Source organism: Streptopelia decaocto, assembly GCF_964273445.1.
Source record: "Streptopelia decaocto genome assembly, chromosome: 4".
Taxonomy (NCBI): domain Eukaryota; kingdom Metazoa; phylum Chordata; class Aves; order Columbiformes; family Columbidae; genus Streptopelia; species Streptopelia decaocto.
Genome location: NC_138658.1, coordinates 27,908,724 through 27,933,385, shown reverse-complemented (window position 1 = coordinate 27,933,385; position 24,662 = coordinate 27,908,724). Strand labels below are relative to the sequence as shown.

The window sequence follows — 24,662 nt, the reverse complement described above, 5'->3', positions numbered from 1 at the left end:
TAAACCTCCACTGTTGTAAAATATGAGGTGACTTACTTATGCTTAGAACAAAATTTGTTTTATGAAAACTAAGGTATGACTTCCTGTTTATGAAGAATAGTCTAAACTCAACACTTGAAATCAACCAGTGAATTTCTACCTTGCGAAGGCAGTTTCACAAGAACTTAGAGAGACACTGCAGGCATCTGGAGGTTCTTTTTCTGCTTCCCCAGGCAAAACTGTTATGCACACTTGGAGAAACTGGCAGACCAACACCTACTTGTATTTCTCCTGCCTGTGGAGGTGGTCGTCACCAAGAACCAAACAAGCAGGCAGAAAGGAGTTTAAGAAAGACACCCACCAGTAAAACACCTGCTTGCAAATGCATTCTGGGACTAGATTCTTATTTAAAAGGGAGATTTAAAAGAAAAAAAAAAAAGTCAGTCCCTTGGAAACACTTCAGAATTGGGACGTTTTCCAAAGTTTGCATTTTACGATTCATATAATAATTATTTCCTAGTAGTACTGACCCTCGGCAACTAATATGAGCCACTTAGATATATAAATTATTAAATTCTCAGAGGGCATTATGGGACTAGCTATTGAAGGTAAACAATGGTCTTAAAACACTTACATGACTATTATACGACTCTGTCAAATGAGGCACAATAACTTCCGTGTGTCCTTTCGTTCCCATGGTTCCAGAGTCTATCAGAGGACGCAGGTTTGCTACACAGCGACTGACACGGAAAGACACAGATTGTCAGGATCAGACTGATCACCACGCTCTTGCCTTGCAGCCATAATCGGGGTGTAGCCAGAACTGACTCCTTAAGCCTTGAGAAGAGCGGAAAGCTTGCACCAAACTCAGGAAAAGAAGAGCTTAAATAAGAAGAGCTATTTCAAGACAGATGAGGATACCATAAACCTGAGCCAACCTGGATAAGAAGCATTAGTAATTCTATTTAAATGTAAACATCCCTACTTATAAATTTAAATACATACTCTTATGCATAAGTAATTCACCCTTAAGACTGTCACAGTATTCTCCCTCTCATCGGAGCTAGACAGCTATTTACTTCCAAGGACTCACTCCCAGGCTCTCTATATGACCTGTACCAGCCACATGATAGCAGAACTGGTTTCCAACACACGAATGAACCCCTTCCGCCGCCCAGCCAGCATCCCTTATCAAGGAACAAGAGAAATCTGAGCAAGTTGCCATCAGATCTTACAAGCAGTTCCAGATCGGGAAGATTAAGAACCAAAAAGCAGAGTTCAAGTAACAACGCGAAAAGTAGCCCCTGCTTCCTTTCCGCAACCCACCTATCAATGTATCGCCGTGCCTCAACATTGTCCAACGCTGTCACGATCACATCTTGCTTGGTATAGAATTCATCACTGTATGTATTTTCAGTGGCTGGACAAACTTTGTTAATATAGGAGTCAATTTTTAAGTGAGGATTGATGTTCAGAGTTGCTTCTGCTGCAGTATAGCTTTTAGGTTTCTGAAATTATAAATACATACATATATATAAAAACAGTATCCAGATAAAGAGCATCTGGGACACAGAAGTATCACCTTCATTTGCTCATCAGACTTCGATAGAAATGTTAGCATGCAAAACATACAACAAAGGAAATTCTTTAATCATACACCTCCCTCACAAATCAATGTCATCTTAATCTAGTTTTTAGTTTTTAGTAGCAGGTCAGAGACCACAAGGTGAAAGTGCTTAAGTGGTGCAGCAGAAATGTATCAAGTAACTGGAACTGATACCACATGCTCTCAAAGTGCCATAAGAGCAGTTCACGACTGTCAGCTGATAAACCCATTTGTTACTGTGACTATCTCTACGAAGCACATACAAACACCTGTGAATAATGACATTACTGCAAGGCATTCCACATTTCAAAAGCTAAAGTGAAATAGCATTCTTCACGTGTCTGACACTTCTACCCATTTTAATATACCACATTCAATTCCACATTTCAAAAGCTAAAGTGAAATAGCATTCTTCACGTGTCTGACACTTCTACCCATTTTAATATACCACATTCAATTATCTAGGGGTCAGCACTTAAAACACCAGAACTCAAGACAGCATGGTTTCTGAAATCTTGCATTGTTCACGTTCTATTTATCCACATGAAATGTAATTTGTTCCCAGATTTGCTAGACATAAACAGGAGACAGAACATTCAGCTGCTGGCTTTTGGGCAGGAGAATCCCTTTTCCTCATTGCTGTCAAAACTGAGCCACTTTTTTTTAATTTTGTGCTGCATTTGCTAGTACAGGGATTTTCTATCTGCTTCTTAGAAAATAAAAATTCTGTACCATTCATTTACTGAACATACATGTTTTTTCCTCAAGCTATCTTCCAGCTTAATGAAGACTGAATTAAGACAGAATTTAGCAATTTAGGTCAAGTCCCATTAGCTGTAGCTCTTCTATTGAGAACACTTCTGCCTGCGCTGTGTATTTTTTGTTGTTTGGTTTTATTCTCCCTGAATTTCAACGGTATACTAAGGCACTTCTGGCATACTAACTCATCGCAGCTTCCTCTGCAGCACAGCATTCAGCACCCAATTCTTTCTTCGCAAGTTCAAGAGATTTCATTAGTCAAAAATACTAGTACAAATTAAGATCAGACCAGCAAGTTTTCTTGATTGATACTGGTGACAAGCGGGGTGCCAACATAGCCTAGGTATTGTTTTAAAAGGTACTGGGGTTTGTTACAGCCTTTAACTCTTTTCTGGACAGAGGTATATACATCCACAAATTCAGCTCTCAGAGGGGACACAGGACAGGGAAACAGAACAATCCAGAAAGCTTATTGAACAAAAAAACCCCTACCTGTATGTGATGAGGTCGAAAAAGAAACTGCCTGTTCAGGTTGGATTTCTCTATCAAGTCTGGATCTGTAATTGTAACCTAAGTCAGAAGGGGCAAAAGCAACAGCTGAAGTTATAATTTTAAGTGTATCACTGAGCAACAACCTGGATGAAATCTCCACAGAAGCTTGTCAAAGCATTCCTGTTGGCATCCACTGTGGCTAACAGCTCTGCCTATACTAACACTGGCTGATTAAATTCTGGTTTAAAATCCAAAATACACCAAGACTGCTCCACATATGTTCTGCTTCTAATTGCACATAATTTCTACTCTGTGCTGAGGTCATTTTACACTCTGCAAGGAGATCAACCTGAAATAAGGTTTAGGCTTTTAAAATGTTTAAATAGTCTAAAGTATTTAATTATTCCTTGCCAAGTAACTTTTTAATAAGCAAAGTAAAGTTAATGGGTGACTTACCAATCCTTTGTCTTGTCCAGTACCAACACCAAGAAGTGCAAAGTTTTTTAGCATTTCACAGCCGATCGCTCCACAGCCAACCTAAATAAAAATCACATTTTTGGAGTCAGAAATGTAAGTGAAAACCATAAAGACAAGTATAATAGACAAGTCCCATCACAGTTTTGGACCATTTATTCTGCAGCTGCACCCATCAGGGCTGCTCTCACTATTTTGAAGACAGTGGATGTTAGCTGTGTCAAAGCATTTGCAAAAGTCAGGCATACTCACCAAGAACACATTCAAATCATGCAGCTTCTGGCACAGACCGTCTCCAATACAAACCCTCAAGGCATCATACCTATCTCCCCTACGCAGGCACAAGAGAGAAGACCAGAAGAGTGGTTCAGCTGCCATTTATCATGGTAGTATCACTCATGCCAAGCTGAACTTTGACAAAAACCAAGAGAATCAGACCTATATACCATACCCTATAATCCCTGTTCTTCCCATGCTCAAACAGGACAGACATTCTCAACCCCAATCCCCTCCCTGCAGCAAACTGCTCAGAACTAACTCTAAAAGGCATCTTCCCAGCCTGCTTGAGACTCGGATGTGAAAAGCAGATAAACCAGCAGACTGTACTTATATTTACCGTGGGAGAAATTCTTCAGAGCCCATCTTTTCTAGAGGTGTTACAATGTCTAGCATATCTATATACAGCTGTGAACAAAAGTAGAAAAACAACACAGTAAAAACCTGTGAGAAACACTGTTATTTTTGTTTAAAAAACAAAGTAGATATTTCCTATGTATAAGAATCTAGAAATTTAGAAGCACTAAGATTTTACTGTCAGTGGAAGACTATGCAGCATTCAGCTCCACACAGTTCACAATTTCAGTGAACAGGAAAAAGCACCTGGACACAGAGGAAAACAACTCACTGCAATCTGAGTCACAAGCTTTTGATTTCTGAGAGGCATGTTACCCCTCTAAATCCTCCAAATTAGAGTGTGAAATTTTTCAATCTGACTTTATTCTGACACTTGCCCTGAGAGTCTAAAAGCACAGCTCTTGTGTACAGTCGCTTGGGCTGACAACTGGACTTTATCACACCTTTAAGCCATGCACTCTCCTTGCTTGTGGGGAAAAAAGAATGTGATGCCTGAACCCCAAATATGAAAATTTTAACTAAAACTGGCCACACTTTCATTGTACACATAAAAACCATCATATTTTTTCATAAACTAAGTCTCAAGTCTTTTTTCCTGTTATAGAAGTTGTTTAGGTTATTTTGATCATACAGCATTTACACACAATCATACATTTATACCATCACCATCAAAATCAAGATACAAAAGCCAAACCAGCCTCACCCACTGCTGCAATGGAGAAAATTTTCCTGTCACTGCTTTCAAGACTTCCTGGCTAGCAACACCACCCACTGCTGCAGCCAGAGGGGCCAGAAACCCCTGAGCAGTCCTAGACAGCCATTTCACTACATTTTCATCCACTTGAGGCTGAAAAATAAGACATAATAAGAGATTTAGCCCTTCAATTGAGGAAGTTAGTGCTCAGTGTCACAGATTATTGTTCTTCAGAAAAAGACAGAAAAATTATTTCACTCTGACTAGCAAAATGGTTTCCAGACAAGGCAGATCCACTGTATGCCCTGTACTTTTAACAAGCAGTTATCTAAAAAACGGATTCACGCAACCACGGAATTCAGCCTTCATATAAGGTGAATATTTGTTTGAACTTGTGCTGAAACACTATCCTGTTTCCTTGCACGGCCTTCAGAAAGCCAACCGATCCATATAAAGATGGATACAAAGAGAAGAACGACGGCCAGCAACCAAAGCATGACCTTTAGGCAAGTAAATGAGCACAGCAAAATGACTCATAATGACGCTGATTTATTACTCACTTTGTTTTCCAGTGTTTCACTTATAGACATGGCTATTTTCAGCATTTCCTCAGCATCTTGAAGGCATCTAGACACCCGGGTAGAAACAATACTGATCACTTAAACATTCCAGAGTCCTTCTAGGAAACACAACCAATGGAGAACAAAGCACTGGGTACAGCAGCAAGAGTTTGGCAATTAATACTGGCTTTAACAGTGAGCAATAAAGAATTATTAGCTCAAGAACAGGACTCTCAGTGGAGAAGCACATGTGTAAGTCCAGTTTCAAGATTCATACTTTGTAATCAGTTTTGTCTTGTTTAACCCAAAATCAGGCACATCAAGAACTACAGCCGAAAAAGTAACCTTGAAAATTATAAACAAATCCTTCAGACCTTTTAAAAAAAAAATCTGTAACCTATAGGGTAATTCTGGGATCGCTGAAACAAATTTTCCTTATTAACCCTACAATGGGAAGAAAATGGAACTGAGAAGAATTTCACCAGAAGGATTTTCTGTCTACCTGGGCCCAGAAAGTGCCATTGGTATGTTGGCAAAACCCTGTTAACCCACACATGCATCAGATAACATTTTTCAACTAAATTTCAACTTATTGTTTCTATGTTATCTATTAAGTGACAGACAAGGTGCCCTGCTGCACATCAAACCAGTAACTACAGTAAAAAAAAGGGATCTGTCCAATTTAAGGTCTCGTGAACACAAGACTGCTGCATTACCCAATGTTGGGTCCGCGACCAAAGTTCTCCTGGAAGTGGTTCAAGGCAAGCATGGCAACATGGGTCTGCAAAGGTGCCTGTTAAAAAAACAGTAGCTGTTGATCAGTTAGAAACATGAGAAAACTGAAGGAAACAAAAGCAACTATTTGAACTCTTCTGTTACCATTTCACTTTCTCATTTTGTAGTCATTTTGCTCCAAAAAATTTTTAAATAGCATTAAAAAGTGAATTTTAAAGACCTTACAGGTGTTCTTACAAACTAAGACTACCAAGTATTACTCAGTAACAATGCAAAACCCTTCACTCACATTCAGCACCCACTTCAACTGAGTCCAGTAAGTCTCCAAAAGAATTTAGTGCTGAAATTGCAAAATGCAGTGATCTTTTTTTAATTAGACATTAGATCACATTGCATTTTGCCAAACCTCAGTACCAAAGCCCAGCATTAAGGATCAAAAGCAGAAAATCTGAACAGGGAAGTCAGAGTTTGCATCATCAAACAACAACAAAAATCATTACCATCTACTTTTTTTAGGTTAAAATTTTAATGAGACTGAGACTTATGGGCCTTGCATGTCCATAATCTTTCACCAGAACTGTATTGGAGGCAAATACTGCAAGCTTCCTCTCAGACTTGAAAAATACCTCTGAATCTTTTTCAAAGGAAAAATAAAATTCTCACACTGTTCACTTCAGCTCCCAGCCAACATATGATCAACTTCTGATTATCCAAGCTTTGATTACAATGTGATTTTTACCAACCAAGCATCATCATTAAATACAGGAAAAATCACTGTGGCACTTGCAAAATTTACACGTCCATGAATTGAAGACTTATCAAAACCCTGAGATTTTAAACAGCAGAGGAGGCTGAGAAATGCATATTCAATATAGTTGGTGCAGACCACAAATAACAAGCTTCCACAACAATCTAAACCATAATGTATATTCTGTGTGACCAGATGAACTGATACCCAGCTCTTATTTCACTCTTTACACTTATATTTAGCTGCTACAGAATAGAGTTAGGAAGTTATATTGTTATACATGTAAAGCTGCAGATTACATTCCACATAGTTTTAACATTCAAGCACTTACACCCAAATCTCAACAAGCTAATTACCTCAGGCTTGCTAAAATCTGCAACAAGGCATAATGGATTTGTCAGCTGCTTCTCCAACCGTTCCTGCAAAAACAGCATTCATGATTACAACACAGCCACTTAGGGATACAACAGTCACTGCTACCTGACAAAACATTTCCTGGAGAGACTAAGAACCAAATATCCTTTCTTACTAGCATTTCTATAACACCATTAATTAATGCCACAGAAGATGCATAAATAATCATCTACCGCAAGTTTTGTCAATCACATGTGTCACAGATACATTTCACATCCTGGTGCCAAGACTCAATTTCTGAAACAGCTCCAAGGTTGCCTAGCAGAGATTTTATAGGCAACTAGTGGCTGGTGGCTTGCAGAATTTCCCAGCTCACCAAGAGCTGGAAGCTACTGCTGCACAGAGACAAGCTATTGAGCTGAGCGTTCTCATAGCAGAAGCAGCTCGTCCTCACTCCAGCTCTTTGGAAGAATTTGAGGGCAGTCAGGACCTGTTCTCTGTGGGGCCAAAAAGGCACACAGAATCCCATAGCTTGCAACCCTTCTTATACAAACTCATCCAATTGTTTTTCTTCTCGGACATCGCCAAGAACCCACATATTTGTAAGCCTTCATGGAGTCTGCAGCAGTACAGGGATAGGCTGCCCGTAATTTTTTTTTTCTCTCTACACTGGCAGGTAACTTTGTAGTATTTCCTACTCTCTACAATTTAGTAGATCAGTATAACTTCTCCTATCCAACAAAACTCAAATTGTAGGTAACCAAATCATGTATCTGCTGAACTCTGCTTCCAGTAATCAGACCATTAACACTCAGGAACCCGGTTATGCCAAACACACACTCACAAAGTAAAGCATCTTAGGTGTCTTCACTTGGACAGCGATGCCTCCGTGTAGGTAAGGCTCCATGTCTGATGTATCGCCAATGCTGAAGGAATAAGGTGACACCACTGAAAAGAAACAGTGACTGATGATCCAGTTGCACTGGACAGGTGTACCTGTTTTATCAGGGGGTTGGACAAGATTATCTCCAGAGGTCCCTTCCAACCCCAACCATTCTGTCGTTCTATGTAATTCTGTCTACAATAAAGCGGGTTTTCGCCAATGCATTTCATGCTGTAATTTTGTAGTGTGCAACTGATCTGCTATGAAATAAGCTTTTTAAAGTGGCAGGAGATGTAGTGAGAATTCTGATGACCACAGCTTTGTAACAAAAATGAAATCACTCTGTTTCATTTAGCCTGTGCACAGCAGTGTCCAGTGTACTGCTCAGAGTTGGATTTTAGCCCAGTGACTAGAACAACAGGACATCAAAAAGGGCAGCTGGAGTATTAAAGTCACATCTTTCCTCTCACACCACCTACAGCACCATTCAGACAAAACAAGATGACACAAAAGGTGGTAATTCATGGAAAACTGAAACCAAAAGCTGGGCCATGATTAAGAAGAAGGGTCCAGAGAAAACAGACTTGAACACATTTCAAGGGTACTGGTTTTGTCTCAGACCACAAAACAGTCAGAAACAAACAGGCCCCACCCACCCTCTCCCTCTCCAAGCAGGCATTCAGATGTGGAAATGGGGCACTTCCCCAGCATCCAAAAGGAAACAGGTAATCTGACTTGAGACATGCATGATGCAGACCAAGCAGGGTAAACAGAAATCACAGGAATCACTTCAAAAACATGCTTAGAAACAGAGTGATGTCAATGCATCCTTTTGCTCTTAAACTGTCACCCAAAAAACAACAAGGCAAGCAGAGAGACACAAATTAGTGTTAGTTTAGTCCAAAACCATGCCAGAAGTACAGGCATTATGGGACCCTCCAAAATACAAAACAGTTTAATCAGCAAACTACTGACAGTAACCTCAGAGGTTGCCAACTAGTTTCCACAAGCTGTGAGTTTCTACTGTTCCTTAAACAGCAATATGAGTTTGGAAAAACTTTATTAAATGGAATCAAGCCAATGCCAGGTTGACCATCAGACCAAAAAGCAATTTTTACGTGCAAGCTCACTGGAGACCCGCACAACCCAGAACCCCTCTGGCTACAATAACACTACAGTGAGCTAAAATGGGCCGAAAAATAAATACACTGCAAATGAGTCAGCAACAGTTTACCTGTTATTTGGTGTGTGGATCCATTTAAACGTAACATTCCATTAACTTCCCGAAAAGTTAAGAACTGCCCTGTTTCAAGCCTGTGTGGATGATTTTCAAGGCAAGTAACAATACCAGGATTTGACTGAAAGCAAAAATGACAAAGTTAGTAAGGAGGAAAGTGTCTTGGGTTAAGGAGACATGCTTTGTAGACACAAAGCTTTTTGCCTATTGAAACTGCAGCCTCTAATACTTTTGGGGCCTCAGTTCTCCCATAATAAGGGAGTTACCTATGATTTTTTGTGTCCTGTTGTTTTCAGTTTTACAGTTTTCGCAGCACAGACTGTCTCATTTTTACCTTTAAGAGTTCTCAACATGCTAGCAAACTGCATTTCTGTTAGCTCCTAGCAAACAGAATCATTGTTCAGTTCTGAAGTAGCAGCAAGTTTATCTTTCTCTCAAAACAAAAAATGGACTGTATGTACAAAGGAACTTTCACAGACATTAAAAACTAAATTCTTATGAATGGTCCTTATTAGTCCATGCTTCCCTTCCATCTCATCTCCTTAAAAAGGACAACCCAAACACATTATTTGAAGTTAGGAAGCTTGCAAAGCTGGGCAGAAAAGCCACAGCCTCAAGGCAATCACAAAGAACCAGGCTTACACGTGCAGGAATCTCAGACCACCTCTCATCCTATTAGAGGATGTCATGCCAAGCTCACATGCACACAGAGACCCCTCTGCAGGCTGAGGATGGCTCTTTAAGATCTTTTTGGGCAGCTCAGGCTGTCACACTGTGGATTTGCAAGCCAGTCCAGCATGTAGAGTCTCCTGCCATCCCTTCCTGATCTCCCAATATTAGAAAGACTTCGGTTAAATAGCATAAAACTTAATTACAGCAGATTACATTTTCCTTGGCATGAAGAATGGCAAATGAGTTGGCCAGAGAAAATTCTTATTCAAATTAGGGACAGAATGCCACCTTGACACTGTCTGCAGGACAAGAACAGCCACTTGATAGGTTTTTTGGTATTGCATTGTAATTCTGGTCAGTTTTACACTTCAGAGAGCAGAACAGATACAACTAAGCTTTAAGTATCAGATTGTGAATTGCAGGAAAAAACAAATTACATATAATTCTTTCCTAGGCAGGCAATTAGCGCAAGTCACGAAACATAACTGTGTATTATTTACGTAACTAATGAGAACAATCAAGTCATCCATTCCCTTTTAAAGATACAAAAGAACAGGCTACCCAAAACATCTTATCATGATCTTCAATTCAGATCAAACCAACCTTGTTATACAACCCCTTCCAGTTTGATTAGACTGGAGATAGGACTAAAAAAAAAAAGTACCCCATCACCAAACTTGCTACTAGAGGAATGAGGATTTAGTCTGGACTTCCAGAGTTAAAAGAAGCAGCTACAGGTGTTCCCTTTCATAGAAACAATAATACAAGATCAAATGTACGTCCTAACATTCTGCACTGGAAGTATTAGCAAAAACATTTTTTCTTGTCACCTCTGCTTTGGTAGGTTAAAACAAACTGTTAAATGTCTTTACAAAACAGGTTCTCACTCTCGCTCCCCTTGATCATTCCTGTAGTCTCCCTCCATATGTGCTGCAGTCTCTCATAAAACGGGGTTCATTTCACACCTATCTCAGAGCTTCCCTGGAAGACTTAAACTATTCCTGCACCAAGGCTATGTCCTCTTTACATCTCATTTCTTTCTCTCCCTCAACAACAGAAAAGCCTCAGTGTTGTTATGTTACATTTCAAGTAATGACCAGGAGGCTCTATGATGTTAGGACATCATCACTGACTGGTTTTGAGGAAGAAACAAGAACCAAGGAACTTTATTCACCTCTGCTATACCACCAGTTTTCCACTCTGCTTGGTCACATAGCCAATAACGAGTCATTACAAAAAAAGTTGAAGCAGCACAACAACTTCTATCCCTTACTTGTGTTATATTTGAAATGAAGATCTCCTTTGGCTCCTCTCCTGTTGTATCCAGCACTTCAAACTCATCACCAAAGTCACAAAACAAACGAGAGCATATTCCATATACATCTGCACTGATGAACTACAAGAGAAAGTAAAAATTTTGAGTATCCCTAAAACAGCACAAGTCAAAGGAATAACCTCACACATTGAATTTATTTTTTTGTTTTACCTTAATAGGTGGCTGCTGAGCATGACAAAAGTCATTAATCTTCTTCTGCAGCAACAGGTTTACTTCAGTCAATATGACACACTATGAACAAGAACAGAAATCAATCTAAGACACCAAATGCCACCAACATCTTCAGGCTATGGAAAAAATAGCACTAAAAGTAAGTTACTTAAGTGTCCTGATTCCTTTCCCCCACACATAACAGAAAAAGCAGCCTTGAGTCAGTTTTCTCATCGCACATTAAAACAGATGGGTTACTGCTCCACAGGTTCTAGCAGCAAGATAAGCAAGAGCAGGAACAGCAAACTCTCATTTACCTTTTTGTTTTAAATGTACTTGTGAAACTCAAAGCCCAATCAGAATACTTACAAAACCAGTTATGGATAATCTTAGAAAAAATTGAGATCTTGAGTTTTAAGATTAAGGTAGCAAAACAAACAAATAATACTCATCAACGCGCACCAAGAAGTCTGCACAAGCTTCAAGAACTGGTGCTCATCAAATTGCAGACATACTATTTCTACAAGTATTCTTTTAAGTTTTAGGATAATATTGGGTTACAAAGCACATGCACTGTGTCCCATTCAGATATGTGTGGCTTATTATAGCTGGGACACTCAGAAACTTGATTAGTTTGGGTATAATCAATAGCCACACAGCAAAAGTTCAGAACTTAGATTGAGCCATGCACACAGGCAGGAGATGGCTGACTGAACAACTGAAAATATCCGCATTCTGCCACACAAGAGCCTACATTTTGTTAGATACATGCACACATACATAAATGACCTTTCTAATTATACAGTCTGAGTTTCTATTGCTTGTAACACAGCATACAAAATATTTGTAAAACATCTGCGCTAGGCAGCTGCAAAAATATTCAGTTTCATCTTAGAACAAAGAAAAAATTCATGGCAATCTCAGCTATTTATTGCCACAGTAAGTTTCATAATAATTGCAGGAACAAAAAACACTGCTTCAGCCTTGGAAAAAAATTAGCATGACCATTTAATTAGTCCAAATACAAGACTTTTTCTTTGTTTACATAATCTCAAAATGTACTTCAAAGTTATTTTTCATTTTATTTACTTACATTAAAAAATCCAAGTTGTTTGTCCTGAGCAAAATACCACATACAACTGCTTTAAGCCTGACATACCTGGTACTGTTTTAGAAAAGACAGATCTGTGGTTTCATCTAGTGGCACAGTTGATGCTGCTACATGGACATACGGATTGAGTTCTGCAATATGATGAAGCGTGGCCTCAGCCCTGAAAAAACAGCAACTTTCACCGTTTTCATGCATCTACAAACTCGTATTTTCAAAACAGAATTTCATTCCACACACGCCCTAACAAAAGCCCCTTAGGAAGATTCCTGGCACGAACTTATTTATTCACACTTAAATTCCCAGCAGGTCTGAGGAAAACAACTCTGCCGGATATACAGCAGGCCTCACTGATGCTCTGGTGTCATGGCTGTTTTCTCGTCTCACACGGGTGACAGAAAAAGCCTAAGGAAGAAAAAAAGCCCTGGCCCCCACTACTAAATTGATATTATAATGTAATTATAATGTAATTATAATTACAAGCAGTGAGATGCTCAACACAGACAGGACCCCAGTCCCAAACTAGACTTTCTCTAATATCCACCCAGGCACCATACTCAAGGCCAGGAACTCCAGAGAAAGGGTTTCACAAGTATTTGACCTGTGTTCACAGCTCTAGGACAGTGAACAGCTATTTTTGCCACTGATAAAACCACTACTCCTACTCAAGTTCAGCCCTTCCTTGCCCCAAAGCCTTCACCAACCTGTTCCTTTGACTGGTAATATCATCTTCATGGATGAAGAAGTTGATCCCCAAATCCCATTTTGTGCACTGCTTGGTGTCATGAACTGTAAGAGCCTAAGAAAGTTGGGCAAAAAGCATTTACTGAAAAAAAAAATATGGCCAGACCACCCAAAAGGATGGATTAAGCCCCACATAAGACAGTAGAGGACTAGCACTGCAGCAGGCTTAGTTGTACCACTATCAGGACAACCCCCTCTAGCCTTTCTCCGAGAAAATTCTTACTGTTTGAGAGACAGAAGCGATGTGGAAGATGTATTTCATTAAATTTTTCCTTAAGAACTAAATTTAAATGAAAACTAAAAATTATTTTTTTCCTTCCAGCTCACAGGGATGAGAGCATTTAAATATCAAGGGTGATTTTTGCCACACTGCAATTACGAGGCAATTGTGATCTGTAAGTGAATTAACTCCTAAAATTATAAACAAGGTTTTTTGATCAGAAGAAAGTTTTAAAAGGCTTTTCTCTAATAAAATTAATCCTAGCAGCACAAAAGCAGTTGTTGGATCAAAACACCCAATCATTCTAACATCTACACAAGCGAATTCTGATGGATGACAGAACAGGATAACATATTTTGAATAGTTTGGGTTTTGAGTTTATAACACTCCAGTTAGAAGAGGATACATTGTACAAAAAGATTTTATGTCTGATTAGCAGCTGCCTAAACCTTACATTATGTACTTCAGAGTGCTTCTATGTTGCACCTCAAAAGATATAAAAACTCAGACTGACATTAATGTGAGACTCAAACCATATCACTAGAATAGCCAGATTATTAAAGTTTTCACCTTCAGGTCCTAAAATATTTTGCAATTCTACTACTGAAAGACAGTTTCAAAAACTTAACATTAGCTAGTTGTGTTGTCCCTTCTCCTCCCACTCAGCCAAACATACCCCAAACCAGAATGGTTTTACATACCTTTACCCCAGCCAGAATTATATTTTTGGCTAAAAAAAAAAAAATAAAGAGAGAAAGACTGAGGCAGATTTTTTGCAAAGCTGTAATTGAATAGTTATGTGGGTGGACAATAACAATATGTTGCTAGTAAGAACTTTGCAGCTTAAGGCTTTGTTCTCTTTTACATTTGGCTCAAGCATTCAACAGCACTGGTGAAAGCGGAACACCATGAGCAAGGTTCAAAAGGTTCCCAACACTTGTCACTGTCAGCTGTTCATCCCACGAGCCTGATTACAGAAACACTAATGACAATAAACTGCAAAACCCCGTGACTCTGTTCTGGCAGCTGGTGCAGAGTCCTGTTAAAGCCAACGGGAAGTGTAATACCCCAGGTAAGAACCAGCCAGGACAAGTCTTGCTCACAGAGAGTAAAGGAAATTGTTAATGAGTCTCTCGTGCTGGGGCATTTTTCACCAAATTGCATCTATTTGCCTAACTCCCACTCCTGCATTTCCTACATGGGGATAATTCAGGCTACAGCTCTTCCTGTATTACATGCACTGATACTGATGCCTAAAGGAATAACTTGGATTACCCACCCTCAACCTTCACCCAAGACACAAAATTTTGGGCAAAGTGATCTGCCCCATGGAAGCTCATTTTAGAGTAAAATTTGAAATGTTGTTCTAGTAAAAAGCTTACTAGAGAAAAGTCTGGGATCTTTCCTGCATCTGCTGTGTTACTCACACAACATAAAAATTCATTCAGATACTTCAGATGCTTATTACATCTCAAATAAGCTTTACAAGTCTTTTGGGACAGTACATTTACATACACTTGTGTGTAGTTAAATAAACATTACTTAAACTTACCAATCTCCACACCAAGACCACCTATGCCACTCAGGAACACATGGGACTGAGCCATCTTCTGCATTGCCGTGTCTCCAAGTACATACCGCTGGCGACTACATCAGGGATAAATTCAGATGAAAACAACATACAAATGAAGTCAAGAGCATATGAAACCAAGTCAAGAGTTCCCAGTCATTTCCAAAACAGTCCAAATATTTTCACTTATTCCATCCCAATCCATCTCTAATTCTGCAGATGAGGGTGTGTCACTAGTGACACCTGCACAGTTCTATTTGCAGTCCTCCATTCAACAAGCAACTTAAATTATAACATGCAGATACCTCAACTGTATAGTGCTTTCAGAAATAAATGTATATCAAATTTAATATTTACAGCCACAATTCAAACAGTGAAAAGCATTTAGTGTAGACCTTTTCGATGCCAGGTTTTAGAAAAGAAAAATAACCCATCCAGGATAGTAGTGTTTTGGAATTAACTGCTGAAAACACATGCAAGCCAAAGAATTTCTTTGTTACCAGAAATCTTCAAACCAGAGGGTGCAGCAGCTTTCGTAGTCAGACTCTGAGCTTTGAAAGACTCCTAGTTTCTAACTATACAATTAAACTTAAACCATCCTTAATACTACTTTTTCCACCCTTTCTCGTACAGGTTTTTATAAAACTAGTGCAAAAATAAAAATGACACATAGAACACAGGATTGTGTTGAATTGAAAAGAAGGCTCATTTGTTCAGCACACAAATGAGTTTTTTTCAAAGCAGCTTTTAATCCCACCATGTTTTTCCAAGGATACCACTTGCTCCAGTGCAGGCTTTCTGAACTATTGCCATGCCAAGTGATCTCAAGTCACTCCCAGCTAACAAATTAGAACAAAAATAATAATAAAAAAGAAAACAACTAAAAATAACACCACCACAACAAACAAAAAAATAAACAGGCAAAACAAAAAACAACAAAACAAACAAAAACAACACAAAAACCAAAACCAACCAAACCACAAAAAAATCGCACACCTAACCCCGAAAAAATCTACCAAAAACCCCAATGCCCTGAAGTCTGTCTGATAACAGAGATACTGATTATGTTCATAAGGATGGAGAAGTATGGCAAAGACTGAAGAATAAATGAAATTATGAAGGACATAAATTACACAGTGTCAAAAAGGAAGATGAAACTAAGGTAGTGAAAGATGAAGAAGGAAAGGAGGATCTATTATATGAAAGGGGAAACAAGCTAAAAAAACAATCAGACATTCTTACCTATACAAAGCATCATCAATTTCCATTGAGTCTGCTGCCATGATGCAATGTGATTTCCTTAAACTAGAATGGTTATTAAAAAAAAGTTACATTGTATGCAATTTCATAGTTTGTCACCTCTCCCCCCCCAGGCACCCATTCTTCAGTAGAACTGAAAAAAATACAAAAGAGTGATGATATATAGGAATCACTCTGGACATCAAGAAGCCTACAGAACAACACAGCACCTAGGTAATTAAAATACACAAAAGCCAGAAGACAAGAACCTCCAGAACATCAATAAACTATTTCAAAATACAAAGAAACATATTAATTTCCCCACTGAGGAGGCACTAGTCTTATTTTATTTGCAAGAGTTATATTTCCTCAAAGTACAATTTCATTTTTTATTAACAGCTCCAAGCTGTTTAACTTGGATCTACCCAATCGGTGCTTTTTTGGAAAAGCCAGTAGATCCCTGAATGACAAGGAAGAGTTATTTATGCTCCATGATTTCTACATTGATTAAAAATCCTTAGGAAACAAGTTACCATTTTAGCTAATGGAAGAAATCAATACCTAAAGATCTGAATTAATACAATATATAACTAAGCCAACAGTTCAACAGAATTTTAAGAAATAACATAATATTTGTGCTATTAGGGCCTTCAGTCATTAGCAAAGACCTTTTCATTGTTCAGCGATAACTAAGCAGTAGGATTAGGAACAAAATCCTCCATGGAGTAGGTTGTTCCTTAGTTACACAGATTGGGAATTGGAGCTTCCCGGACCTGGACTGTCACCAAACGCAGCATGAGGAAAACATACCCCATGTCTGACCCAGAACCTCAGTTCCCACCGCTACTAGGAAGGCATATGTCTTATTTCAACGCCCTACAAACTAGACATGGCTGACAACCCTTTCTCCTAAAAGACTGAAAGTCAAGGCCCAGACATACTAAGGAGCTTTTCCTCCAAGAGTGCAGATATAACCTGAAACAGCTTTCAACACAATTCTGCCCAAAGGTTAACTCTTTTCGCCATACCAATGGTTTTGGCGGGCATTTTAACATTTTTGAAATGTGGCACCCACAGCCTGTCACAACTTGTAGACTACAGGATTCTGACCTGAGATTTGTCTCTTCTGTTTTTAAGTTGAATTAGAAAGCACTGAAGTAGTGTAAAAAGGGACATAGTTAGAATGAAGTCAGGCCACAAATCCCACCAGTTAAACTCCCCCAAAGTGTGGATACTAACTGGTACGTGTGTATGCATTCAGCACAAGGCACCTCTATCGCATCTACACCACTAGCCACTTCACTGCAGCTCCCACCTCCTTACACAACAAGCACCAAAACCAAGCAATTCCAACATCACTGGACCACCTTAGGACCCAAATCTGAAGCCAGAGAGCAATACACTTCATCTAAGAGCCGTGGGCTTCAGCCCCTGCTCAGGAAAAACCTCCATTTCAGCCACTGCCTGGGACAGAAGACCCTCAAGGCAAGCTGGCACCATCTCATATGGCCCAAATCTCCCCAACATGTTCTGCTCCACCATCATCACAACACAGGCACTTTGGGGCTGTCCAACAAAAAATAATTGCGGTATTACAGTAGGGAAGATGACCTACCACTGGATAAAAACACACAGCTTACTCTGCTGTGGTTGCTGACAGCCATCTCAATCAGCATGCCCTTCCAAACAGCCTTTTGTAAGAAACGAGGATGTGCCATCAACCCACAAGAGAACCTTCTTCACCTGTATCACACAGACCCATCTGACAGTGGCTTTTATCAATTTATCAATTCCATGTTCTTCTCCTGCATTCTCTGTTGCAGAACCAAGCTGCTGCCAGTGTACCTGTCAGGTACAGCAAAACATGTTTTCTCCTTCCAAAAGAGGACTTGGTAGTACTACTGTCGAGTGGCTTTACAAGGAAGTTTTGTTATGTATATCTGCATCCAAGTTGTATTTCCCATTTTAGTTCAACCAGTATTCAATGTCTTAAAGCAAGGTATGTAATATGAAGGGGGGGGGCAGTATTCTAACATTATGGCCTAGTTCCTACCAAAGGCCCAACATTTCTACATTCGCTTGTTTCCTTTCAAAGGCAGGCACTATCAGTCTTAATGCCAGGCTTTTGTTTAACTGTGTAACTAATGTCCTTGAATTTTTAAAGCCTCAGCTGCTCATGAGACATAGCCGAAGCACAAACTGAGAAGCCATGCATTATTAACGAGGGCTAAAAGATGCTGTGGAAACCAGCAAAAGCACAGGAGCTGTGCCACAGTGCTTCTTACCTCGAAGTCACGGCGGGCTGAAGCTGTTATTAATTACTAGCTATTCAGCAGGCTGGGACGGTGGGGAGGCCTGGATTAATCCCACCTGTCCAGAGTTTCCAGAGGTAGATCCCAGGCGATGCAGGATCCCTGTTCAGTCAGCCGAGAGAAAGAAGAGAGAGCGTTAATTGCCGAGTCAAGCTCATGGGTGACAAACACCTCGGATCCACAGTGGGGAACCAAGACAAAGCCGCCCAAGCTGAGCCAGCCCGGCCTCAAGCCTCTTCCCCGCCGGGCACCGCGCCCCGACCTAGCCCGCCTCAGGGACACCCCGGCCCTGTCACCCGCCCTCACCACCGCAGCGGCCCGGCGTTGCGATCGAGCCCTCGCCGCTGCCGAGGGAAAGAGGGAGGAAGGGGGTGGGAAGCGGCAGGGATGGTTTCCGCCGTGCTTCTCCGCCTGCGCCGACACGAAGGGCCGGGCCAAGGCCGCCCGGCGCGGGCCGCCTCCTCACGCCGAAGGGCGGGACCGAGAGGCGGCCTGAGCCCGGCGTGAGATGGCGGCGGGCGGTAGCCCGCGCGCTAGGTATCCAACGAGAAACAGATAAACCACCACAAAAACCACTATTCTCAGCTCCAAAAGTAACACATGTGTTAAAAAAACAAACGCCCATCAGGTTCAAGAATGACCGGTTTAGATAATTGAGCACTTCTGACCCTGCTCCCGCAGGAACTTCATCACCATTTCTTGCAGGAGAGAGCCAGAAAGATGGCACCCACTTCAAAAATAAAGAAAATTTCATTAAATGGGGAAATTGCAAAACCCTTGGGAGCAGCCAAGGCTGCAGAGATTTGGCAGAAAGTAGTTAAAAAGGACATAAAATGTCCCATACCAACATGGTGTATAGGTTTATGGAAAAGTTTCCTCTTTTTAGAATTTTTGGTGGCAGCAACCATCCTTCTGCCTCCTCCAACTCAACATTTCCTCCTAAAAACATTTTTTTCTCTTGTTTCCCAAACTCTGTTTAAGATCCCAGCATCACCTGCCTTCCTATCAACAAAATCTCCCTTAACTTAAACACAGCCTTCTCTTTTGTTAACTAGCTTAATCATAAAATCTTTGTATCATTAGCACATTATTTTAGTACTTATCTCTTCTGTGACTGTAACTAATAGAGGCGTAGCACCCTTCCACATCGTCTTCAATATTTACCCACCCTTTGTACTAAACTAGTAACAAAGACTAAGAACAGGTAGAACACACTGTGCTGATTCAAACACGGGCTTTGCTTTAGCAAGATCAGGGTGAAAGTACTCAACACCTGCTAAATAGGGGTTTTTTTGTGCCACACAGAAAGAAAATTAAAGATGTGGGCAAATTTCACAAAACCACTAGAGGTCACTAGAAGCCTGAAATGCTGGACTGAAAGACAGGGAAAGGTAGAAAGCCGTCCCGTTCTTCAGGATGATGAATGGAATTATTACCAGTAAAGAAATTTATATTTAAGGCTGGTATTTGCTTTGTAGTTTTTTTCACATAATACATTAAATCAGAAAGCACAAGAATAAAATTACTTCTTATTTCAGAAAATTTCAAAGAGCAGTGCACATACCTGCTGAACAGAATGAACAGCAGTCCTAGCTATAGAGGGTGGAAAAAAAAGTGAAGGGAAGTTTAAGAACAGCAAGAAACATCAGCTTCAGTCTTTTGTCACTTGCTAATTTTGAGTTCTGACAGTGATTTTTACCTTTAGTGTTGTGGTTTCTTTCCTTGAAGATGAGCCTGATTTTTAAGAACTTACCAATCAAATGTGTTGTGGAAAAAAAAAAATACATGTATGTATCATCTTTCTGTCCTGGTTATTGTTTTTTTTTTTTTAGATAACGGTCACTTCATCTCATATGAAACAGATTTTGCATAATAACAGTGAATACTGAAAAGTCCTTTGCCTAAATGGAGACAACATCCAGTTAATTCTTGCCTAGCAATGTAGCAGTAATTAAGCAAAGACTAACCATCAGTGAATGTGTGAACATAGACATTGTAAGATAAATTAATAAATAAGAGCGGTCAGATTCTGTTTACCCAAAAAGCCAAAGAAACCAGTTCCCAAATGCTTCAATTAGAAGCAGTTGTACTTAGAAGCCCTCTAGGTTGTTGGTACCAAATCAAAAAACATACAGATTTTGCTCTTATTTTCCAAGACTGCAAAATCTGAAATATCTGGAGCCACCTGACTTTTTCTCCAACAGCCTCCTGTTTTAAAAATACACATAACCCTAACCTCTTTTCAAATTTGGTTAGATAAATCAATAAAGAAATAAAGTTCTGAGCTCCATATTTATACCATATTCAAGTCAGCTATACCTGGACAGGAGCACACCACCAATTCTGGACTCAAGCCCCAAAATCCTTCTGACTTCAGTTGATGTGCGCTGCCATAGGTTCATTCTTTGTGCAGGTATCAAACACAACTTTAGAGCCAGTCTTTTCAAAAGGAGCTGAAGCTGATATAGCTGCGAATCTCCTTTCCATCTGCTGGGGGATATCCCAGCCACTTCCACAGTTGTGGGTTTTGTTTTGTTTTTCCCAGTCTTTTAATTTCCAGGCACAATTTCACATTCTTACTGGGGACTCCAGAGCAGGGATTCGGAGGATGCATTTATTTTTCTCATTTAGTTACAAAGCAAATTAAAAGACAAAACTCCATGTGTTTTTTGAAAGCACCAAGGCCTACACAATTCAGTTTAGCATGCAGGCCAGTGCAGAAATGACTGTAAATCCACATGAACAGTGCTGCTTCCATGGTTTTCCAGACACCCTGTCCCAGGCTGTGGCTTGCCATGGGCTCTGGCAGCAGCGCAGTCCTGACTGGCAAAGCTTCGGCTCCACTTTTTGGCAAAACTTGAGGTGTGGGAGTGCTTGGCTGGCATGTTTAAGAGGATTCCAGCTTCCTAGTGGGGTGGGCCAAGGGATCTTGTCACTTAAGGCTGCTCTAGCCAGCGACGCCTTCCTAGAAACCACGTTAACAATGTTCTTAAAAACCTCATCCAGATAAACAAAGGCACTGATTACCTAAGCCGATTCCACACTGACATACGCAGGAACGCATTTCCAAAAGCAAGCGCCAGCTCTTCTATGCACATGCATCTCCAACACAGGCTCGAAGCTCACAGATAAATATTTATTGAGTTAAATGATAACTTTTGGCTCTCAGCTCTTCTGATTTGTTAACAGGAACAGCAGATAGGGAAGCAGAATTTTTACAAGCTTTACCCACGCAAGGAATCCCAGTGACAGCTTCATAGCATTCAACCAGACCTCCTCACATGATCACACTTTGCACAATCAGCCTCTAATTTCTTTCCACCTTGTGCTCCAGGCTGAAAATCAGCTTTTGGCAAGCCTCACACAACCTGATTTGAATAACCAGAACTTTGGAACACATTTCTGGATGCTGTAAATTTGCCTGGAACATCTCAGGAGAACTGGTAAATCAGCTGCTCCCTACAGCCGATTGCTGGGAATGCCACTTACAAGTTTTTCCAAGGCCAGAAGCAAGGTGGTTGATTCTTGAATGAAGCTTCAGATCCATAATCAAATCTGTGTAGCTCTAAAATTAGCTAAAATTCACCTTTTGAGTATTTTAGAAAAGCCGATGTCCCACCTTGTCTTTGCTGAAACATCTGTAGAGCTCCAACCACTGATAAAGAAAAACGGGTCCGGCGGGAGGCAGGATGAACAAAAAGCACTGCAGTTTTAGGTTAGTCTTAGGTCAAAATAAGGAAGATTAATCTATTTTCAATCATATAAATTTTTAGCTTAGTTATCATTACAAAAAAAAAAAGGACAGAAAGAGCAATTGTTTTTAAATATATTTAATGTTATGAAACATATTCCCTTTATATTGTTTGAATCCTTGCTAAATCTTAACACCAACAACAATAAAAGGTTTTTAAAAATCTTTACTCACACAATATTCTCTTTGTTTCTAGGGCAGAAGAACAGAGTCTTCATAAATAAAACACTGACATGGAGTGTAAGACAAACCCAGGCCAGACAGTTTGCTAAAAAATTTGTGAAGAAAAGTGCATCTGGCTGGCTCAGGACTCCCTGAGTAAGGTAGACATTCTCCCACATGCCTTGTGGCTGTTTGGCTTCTCATGAGAAAATCTGAAATAAAGGCCCCCTTTCTCATTTTAAAGGTATTATATATACAAGTCACTTGCAGTGTGAGGTAGGAACCAGTATATAGGGGTTGTATCTAATTTGGCCTTCACCCCTTTATTGCTGCCCCTCCATTTTGTAGGCAAAAAAACAGATTTAAGTGCAAAACAAAGCCTTAGCTATCTATGAAAGCAAACTGCTATTCTCTTTCAATTGCAATTCATCAGTTGATTATAATGACAGACACTTGCCACGATTTTCACCTTTGCAGCAATAAGAGGCACAAAAACTAGATGTAATTTTTTTTCCCCCCAAAGGATGCTTTCAAAAAAGGGGGACCTGAACACTAGAAGACACCAGTGTTTCTAGGTGACCTAATCCAAATCTCTATTAAGTTTCTATTTTGTAACTGAACATGACCCAGAGTAAGTTCTTAGTTGAAAAATAGCAGCAACTCAAAAGTGCATAAATTAAAAACTTCAACAATAAATTAAGGAAACAGATTTGCTGCATCTAACTATCCTCCTAACTGTCCCAAGATCCTTTCTTAATTTTTTAATGGACATGGAAAATCAGCATAAAGATACTACTATATCAAAACAAAAACTAAACTAAAACCTTCAATAATTTCTTTCTGAGATAAGGCATCTTGTCTTTTACCAAAATTCAAAAGATACATAGAAAGACTGGAAGGAGCACATTCTGTGATTCTGTGTGCAATAGGACAACCCCCTCCTTCACCACTGAGACTTCAGCAGAGGCTTTTCCATCCTTATATAGGCTTTGGATTCAGGGTGTAATTTTTCAAGAAATGCTGAGCATCTTGTTCCCAGGGATGCTGATGGTTGGAGAGCTGGCACAGTAGGGAGGCTGAACAGAGACCCAAATCTGAAGCAGAAGGGAAGGCAGAACACTTTGGAGAGATGTTCAGCTGTTGTGGGTTCAGCTGTGGGGCTTGCAGCTTCTTTTGTGTCTCATACGGGCTCCTGTGAGTCCTGCACTTGCAGCTGAAGCAGCCCGGTGGCCAGGGACTGCCAGAGACGGTGCTGGAGGGACACTTTGGACATCATATCAAAGGCATGGGCTCTATGGGACAGCGATAGTGACATCACCAGCAATCCATGGAACATCATGCTTGGAGCTAGGAAAAGTGCTTAATCCATGTATAAGGATTGCATTTACTCTGAAGTACCTATGTTGACTTTTTAATGTGAAATTACCCTTCAGCCTCATAAGACAGGAGCATATTCACTCATGGCAGAGATTAATTCATCAGTGAAGCAAGACAGTTTATCACTATTTGCTTTCTTTGCAGCAAGATGGTTTCATCTGGCTGGCATGCCCTTGGAAAAGCACACTATTTCTTCAGTTTATTTGCAGTGAATGTTTATTTTTCCTTTAGCACAAATGTAAATGCCATGTTTCCTTCCAGCGAGGTTGTTCATGGGGACACACTTATTACAAACAAATTTGGTAGAACTTAAAGGATCTTAAAGCATGTTCTGAGTTGAACTGAGTAGGTCCAGAAAGGAGCTGGCACAGAGGTAGCAGCACAGCATTGTGATAAGGCGCTTCAACAACAGCACCTTCGAGTAACTTGGACCTCCCAGAGTCCACCAAAAATTTTCTGTTAAAAATGTGCTTCAAAAGAACATCAAGCTTTTATATTGTGCCTTCTAACTTACTGCAAGCACAAAAATTCTCCTCTTCCTTAGCTAGGGGATACGCTCAGTCCTAGCTGATCCACTGTTGACTGTCATCAAGGCCACCGAGCAGGGTGAGTGTCCAGGGTCTCTGCTGCAGTCTGTGCAGATCATAGTCTCTAACAAGAATTAAAATTAAGGGTTCATTATGCTAGAAACACAGCTGTGACAACATTTGCTTCAATGCAGGAAGAATGTTCAGCTTCAGACCTCAGCTGTGGCTGAAGAATTATTTTTTTTTCCTGGAAAATGTTTGTATTTACAAAGCAGGTAAATTGGTAGCTTTCAAATGTTAGCTTAATGACATCAGTTCATAATTTCTTGTAAGTGAGAAT

General features: G+C 40.1%; 1 protein-coding gene across 1 annotated transcript in view; it reads right to left on the bottom strand.

The window, feature by feature from the left end:
- UBA6 (ubiquitin like modifier activating enzyme 6) overlaps positions 1-18,948 on the bottom strand; it is a 29,154-nt gene extending 10,206 nt beyond the window's left edge. The window contains exons 1-21 of the mRNA XM_082050411.1: positions 18,812-18,948; positions 18,479-18,607; positions 16,197-16,259; positions 14,937-15,031; positions 14,086-14,114; positions 13,125-13,219; positions 12,472-12,583; positions 11,313-11,393; positions 11,100-11,222; positions 9,152-9,275; positions 7,879-7,982; positions 7,037-7,099; positions 5,914-5,990; positions 5,198-5,264; positions 4,647-4,790; positions 3,927-3,994; positions 3,563-3,641; positions 3,293-3,373; positions 2,837-2,914; positions 1,306-1,487; positions 614-719 (exon numbers count right to left, since the gene is read on the bottom strand). Of these exons, the coding sequence (XP_081906537.1) occupies positions 614-719; positions 1,306-1,487; positions 2,837-2,914; positions 3,293-3,373; positions 3,563-3,641; positions 3,927-3,994; positions 4,647-4,790; positions 5,198-5,264; positions 5,914-5,990; positions 7,037-7,099; positions 7,879-7,982; positions 9,152-9,275; positions 11,100-11,222; positions 11,313-11,393; positions 12,472-12,583; positions 13,125-13,219; positions 14,086-14,114; positions 14,937-15,031; positions 16,197-16,237 (1,749 nt within the window). The 5' untranslated portion in view covers positions 16,238-16,259; positions 18,479-18,607; positions 18,812-18,948. The remainder of the gene's footprint in view (positions 1-613; positions 720-1,305; positions 1,488-2,836; positions 2,915-3,292; positions 3,374-3,562; positions 3,642-3,926; positions 3,995-4,646; positions 4,791-5,197; positions 5,265-5,913; positions 5,991-7,036; positions 7,100-7,878; positions 7,983-9,151; positions 9,276-11,099; positions 11,223-11,312; positions 11,394-12,471; positions 12,584-13,124; positions 13,220-14,085; positions 14,115-14,936; positions 15,032-16,196; positions 16,260-18,478; positions 18,608-18,811) is intronic.
- Positions 18,949-24,662: the final 5,714 nt, after the last annotated feature.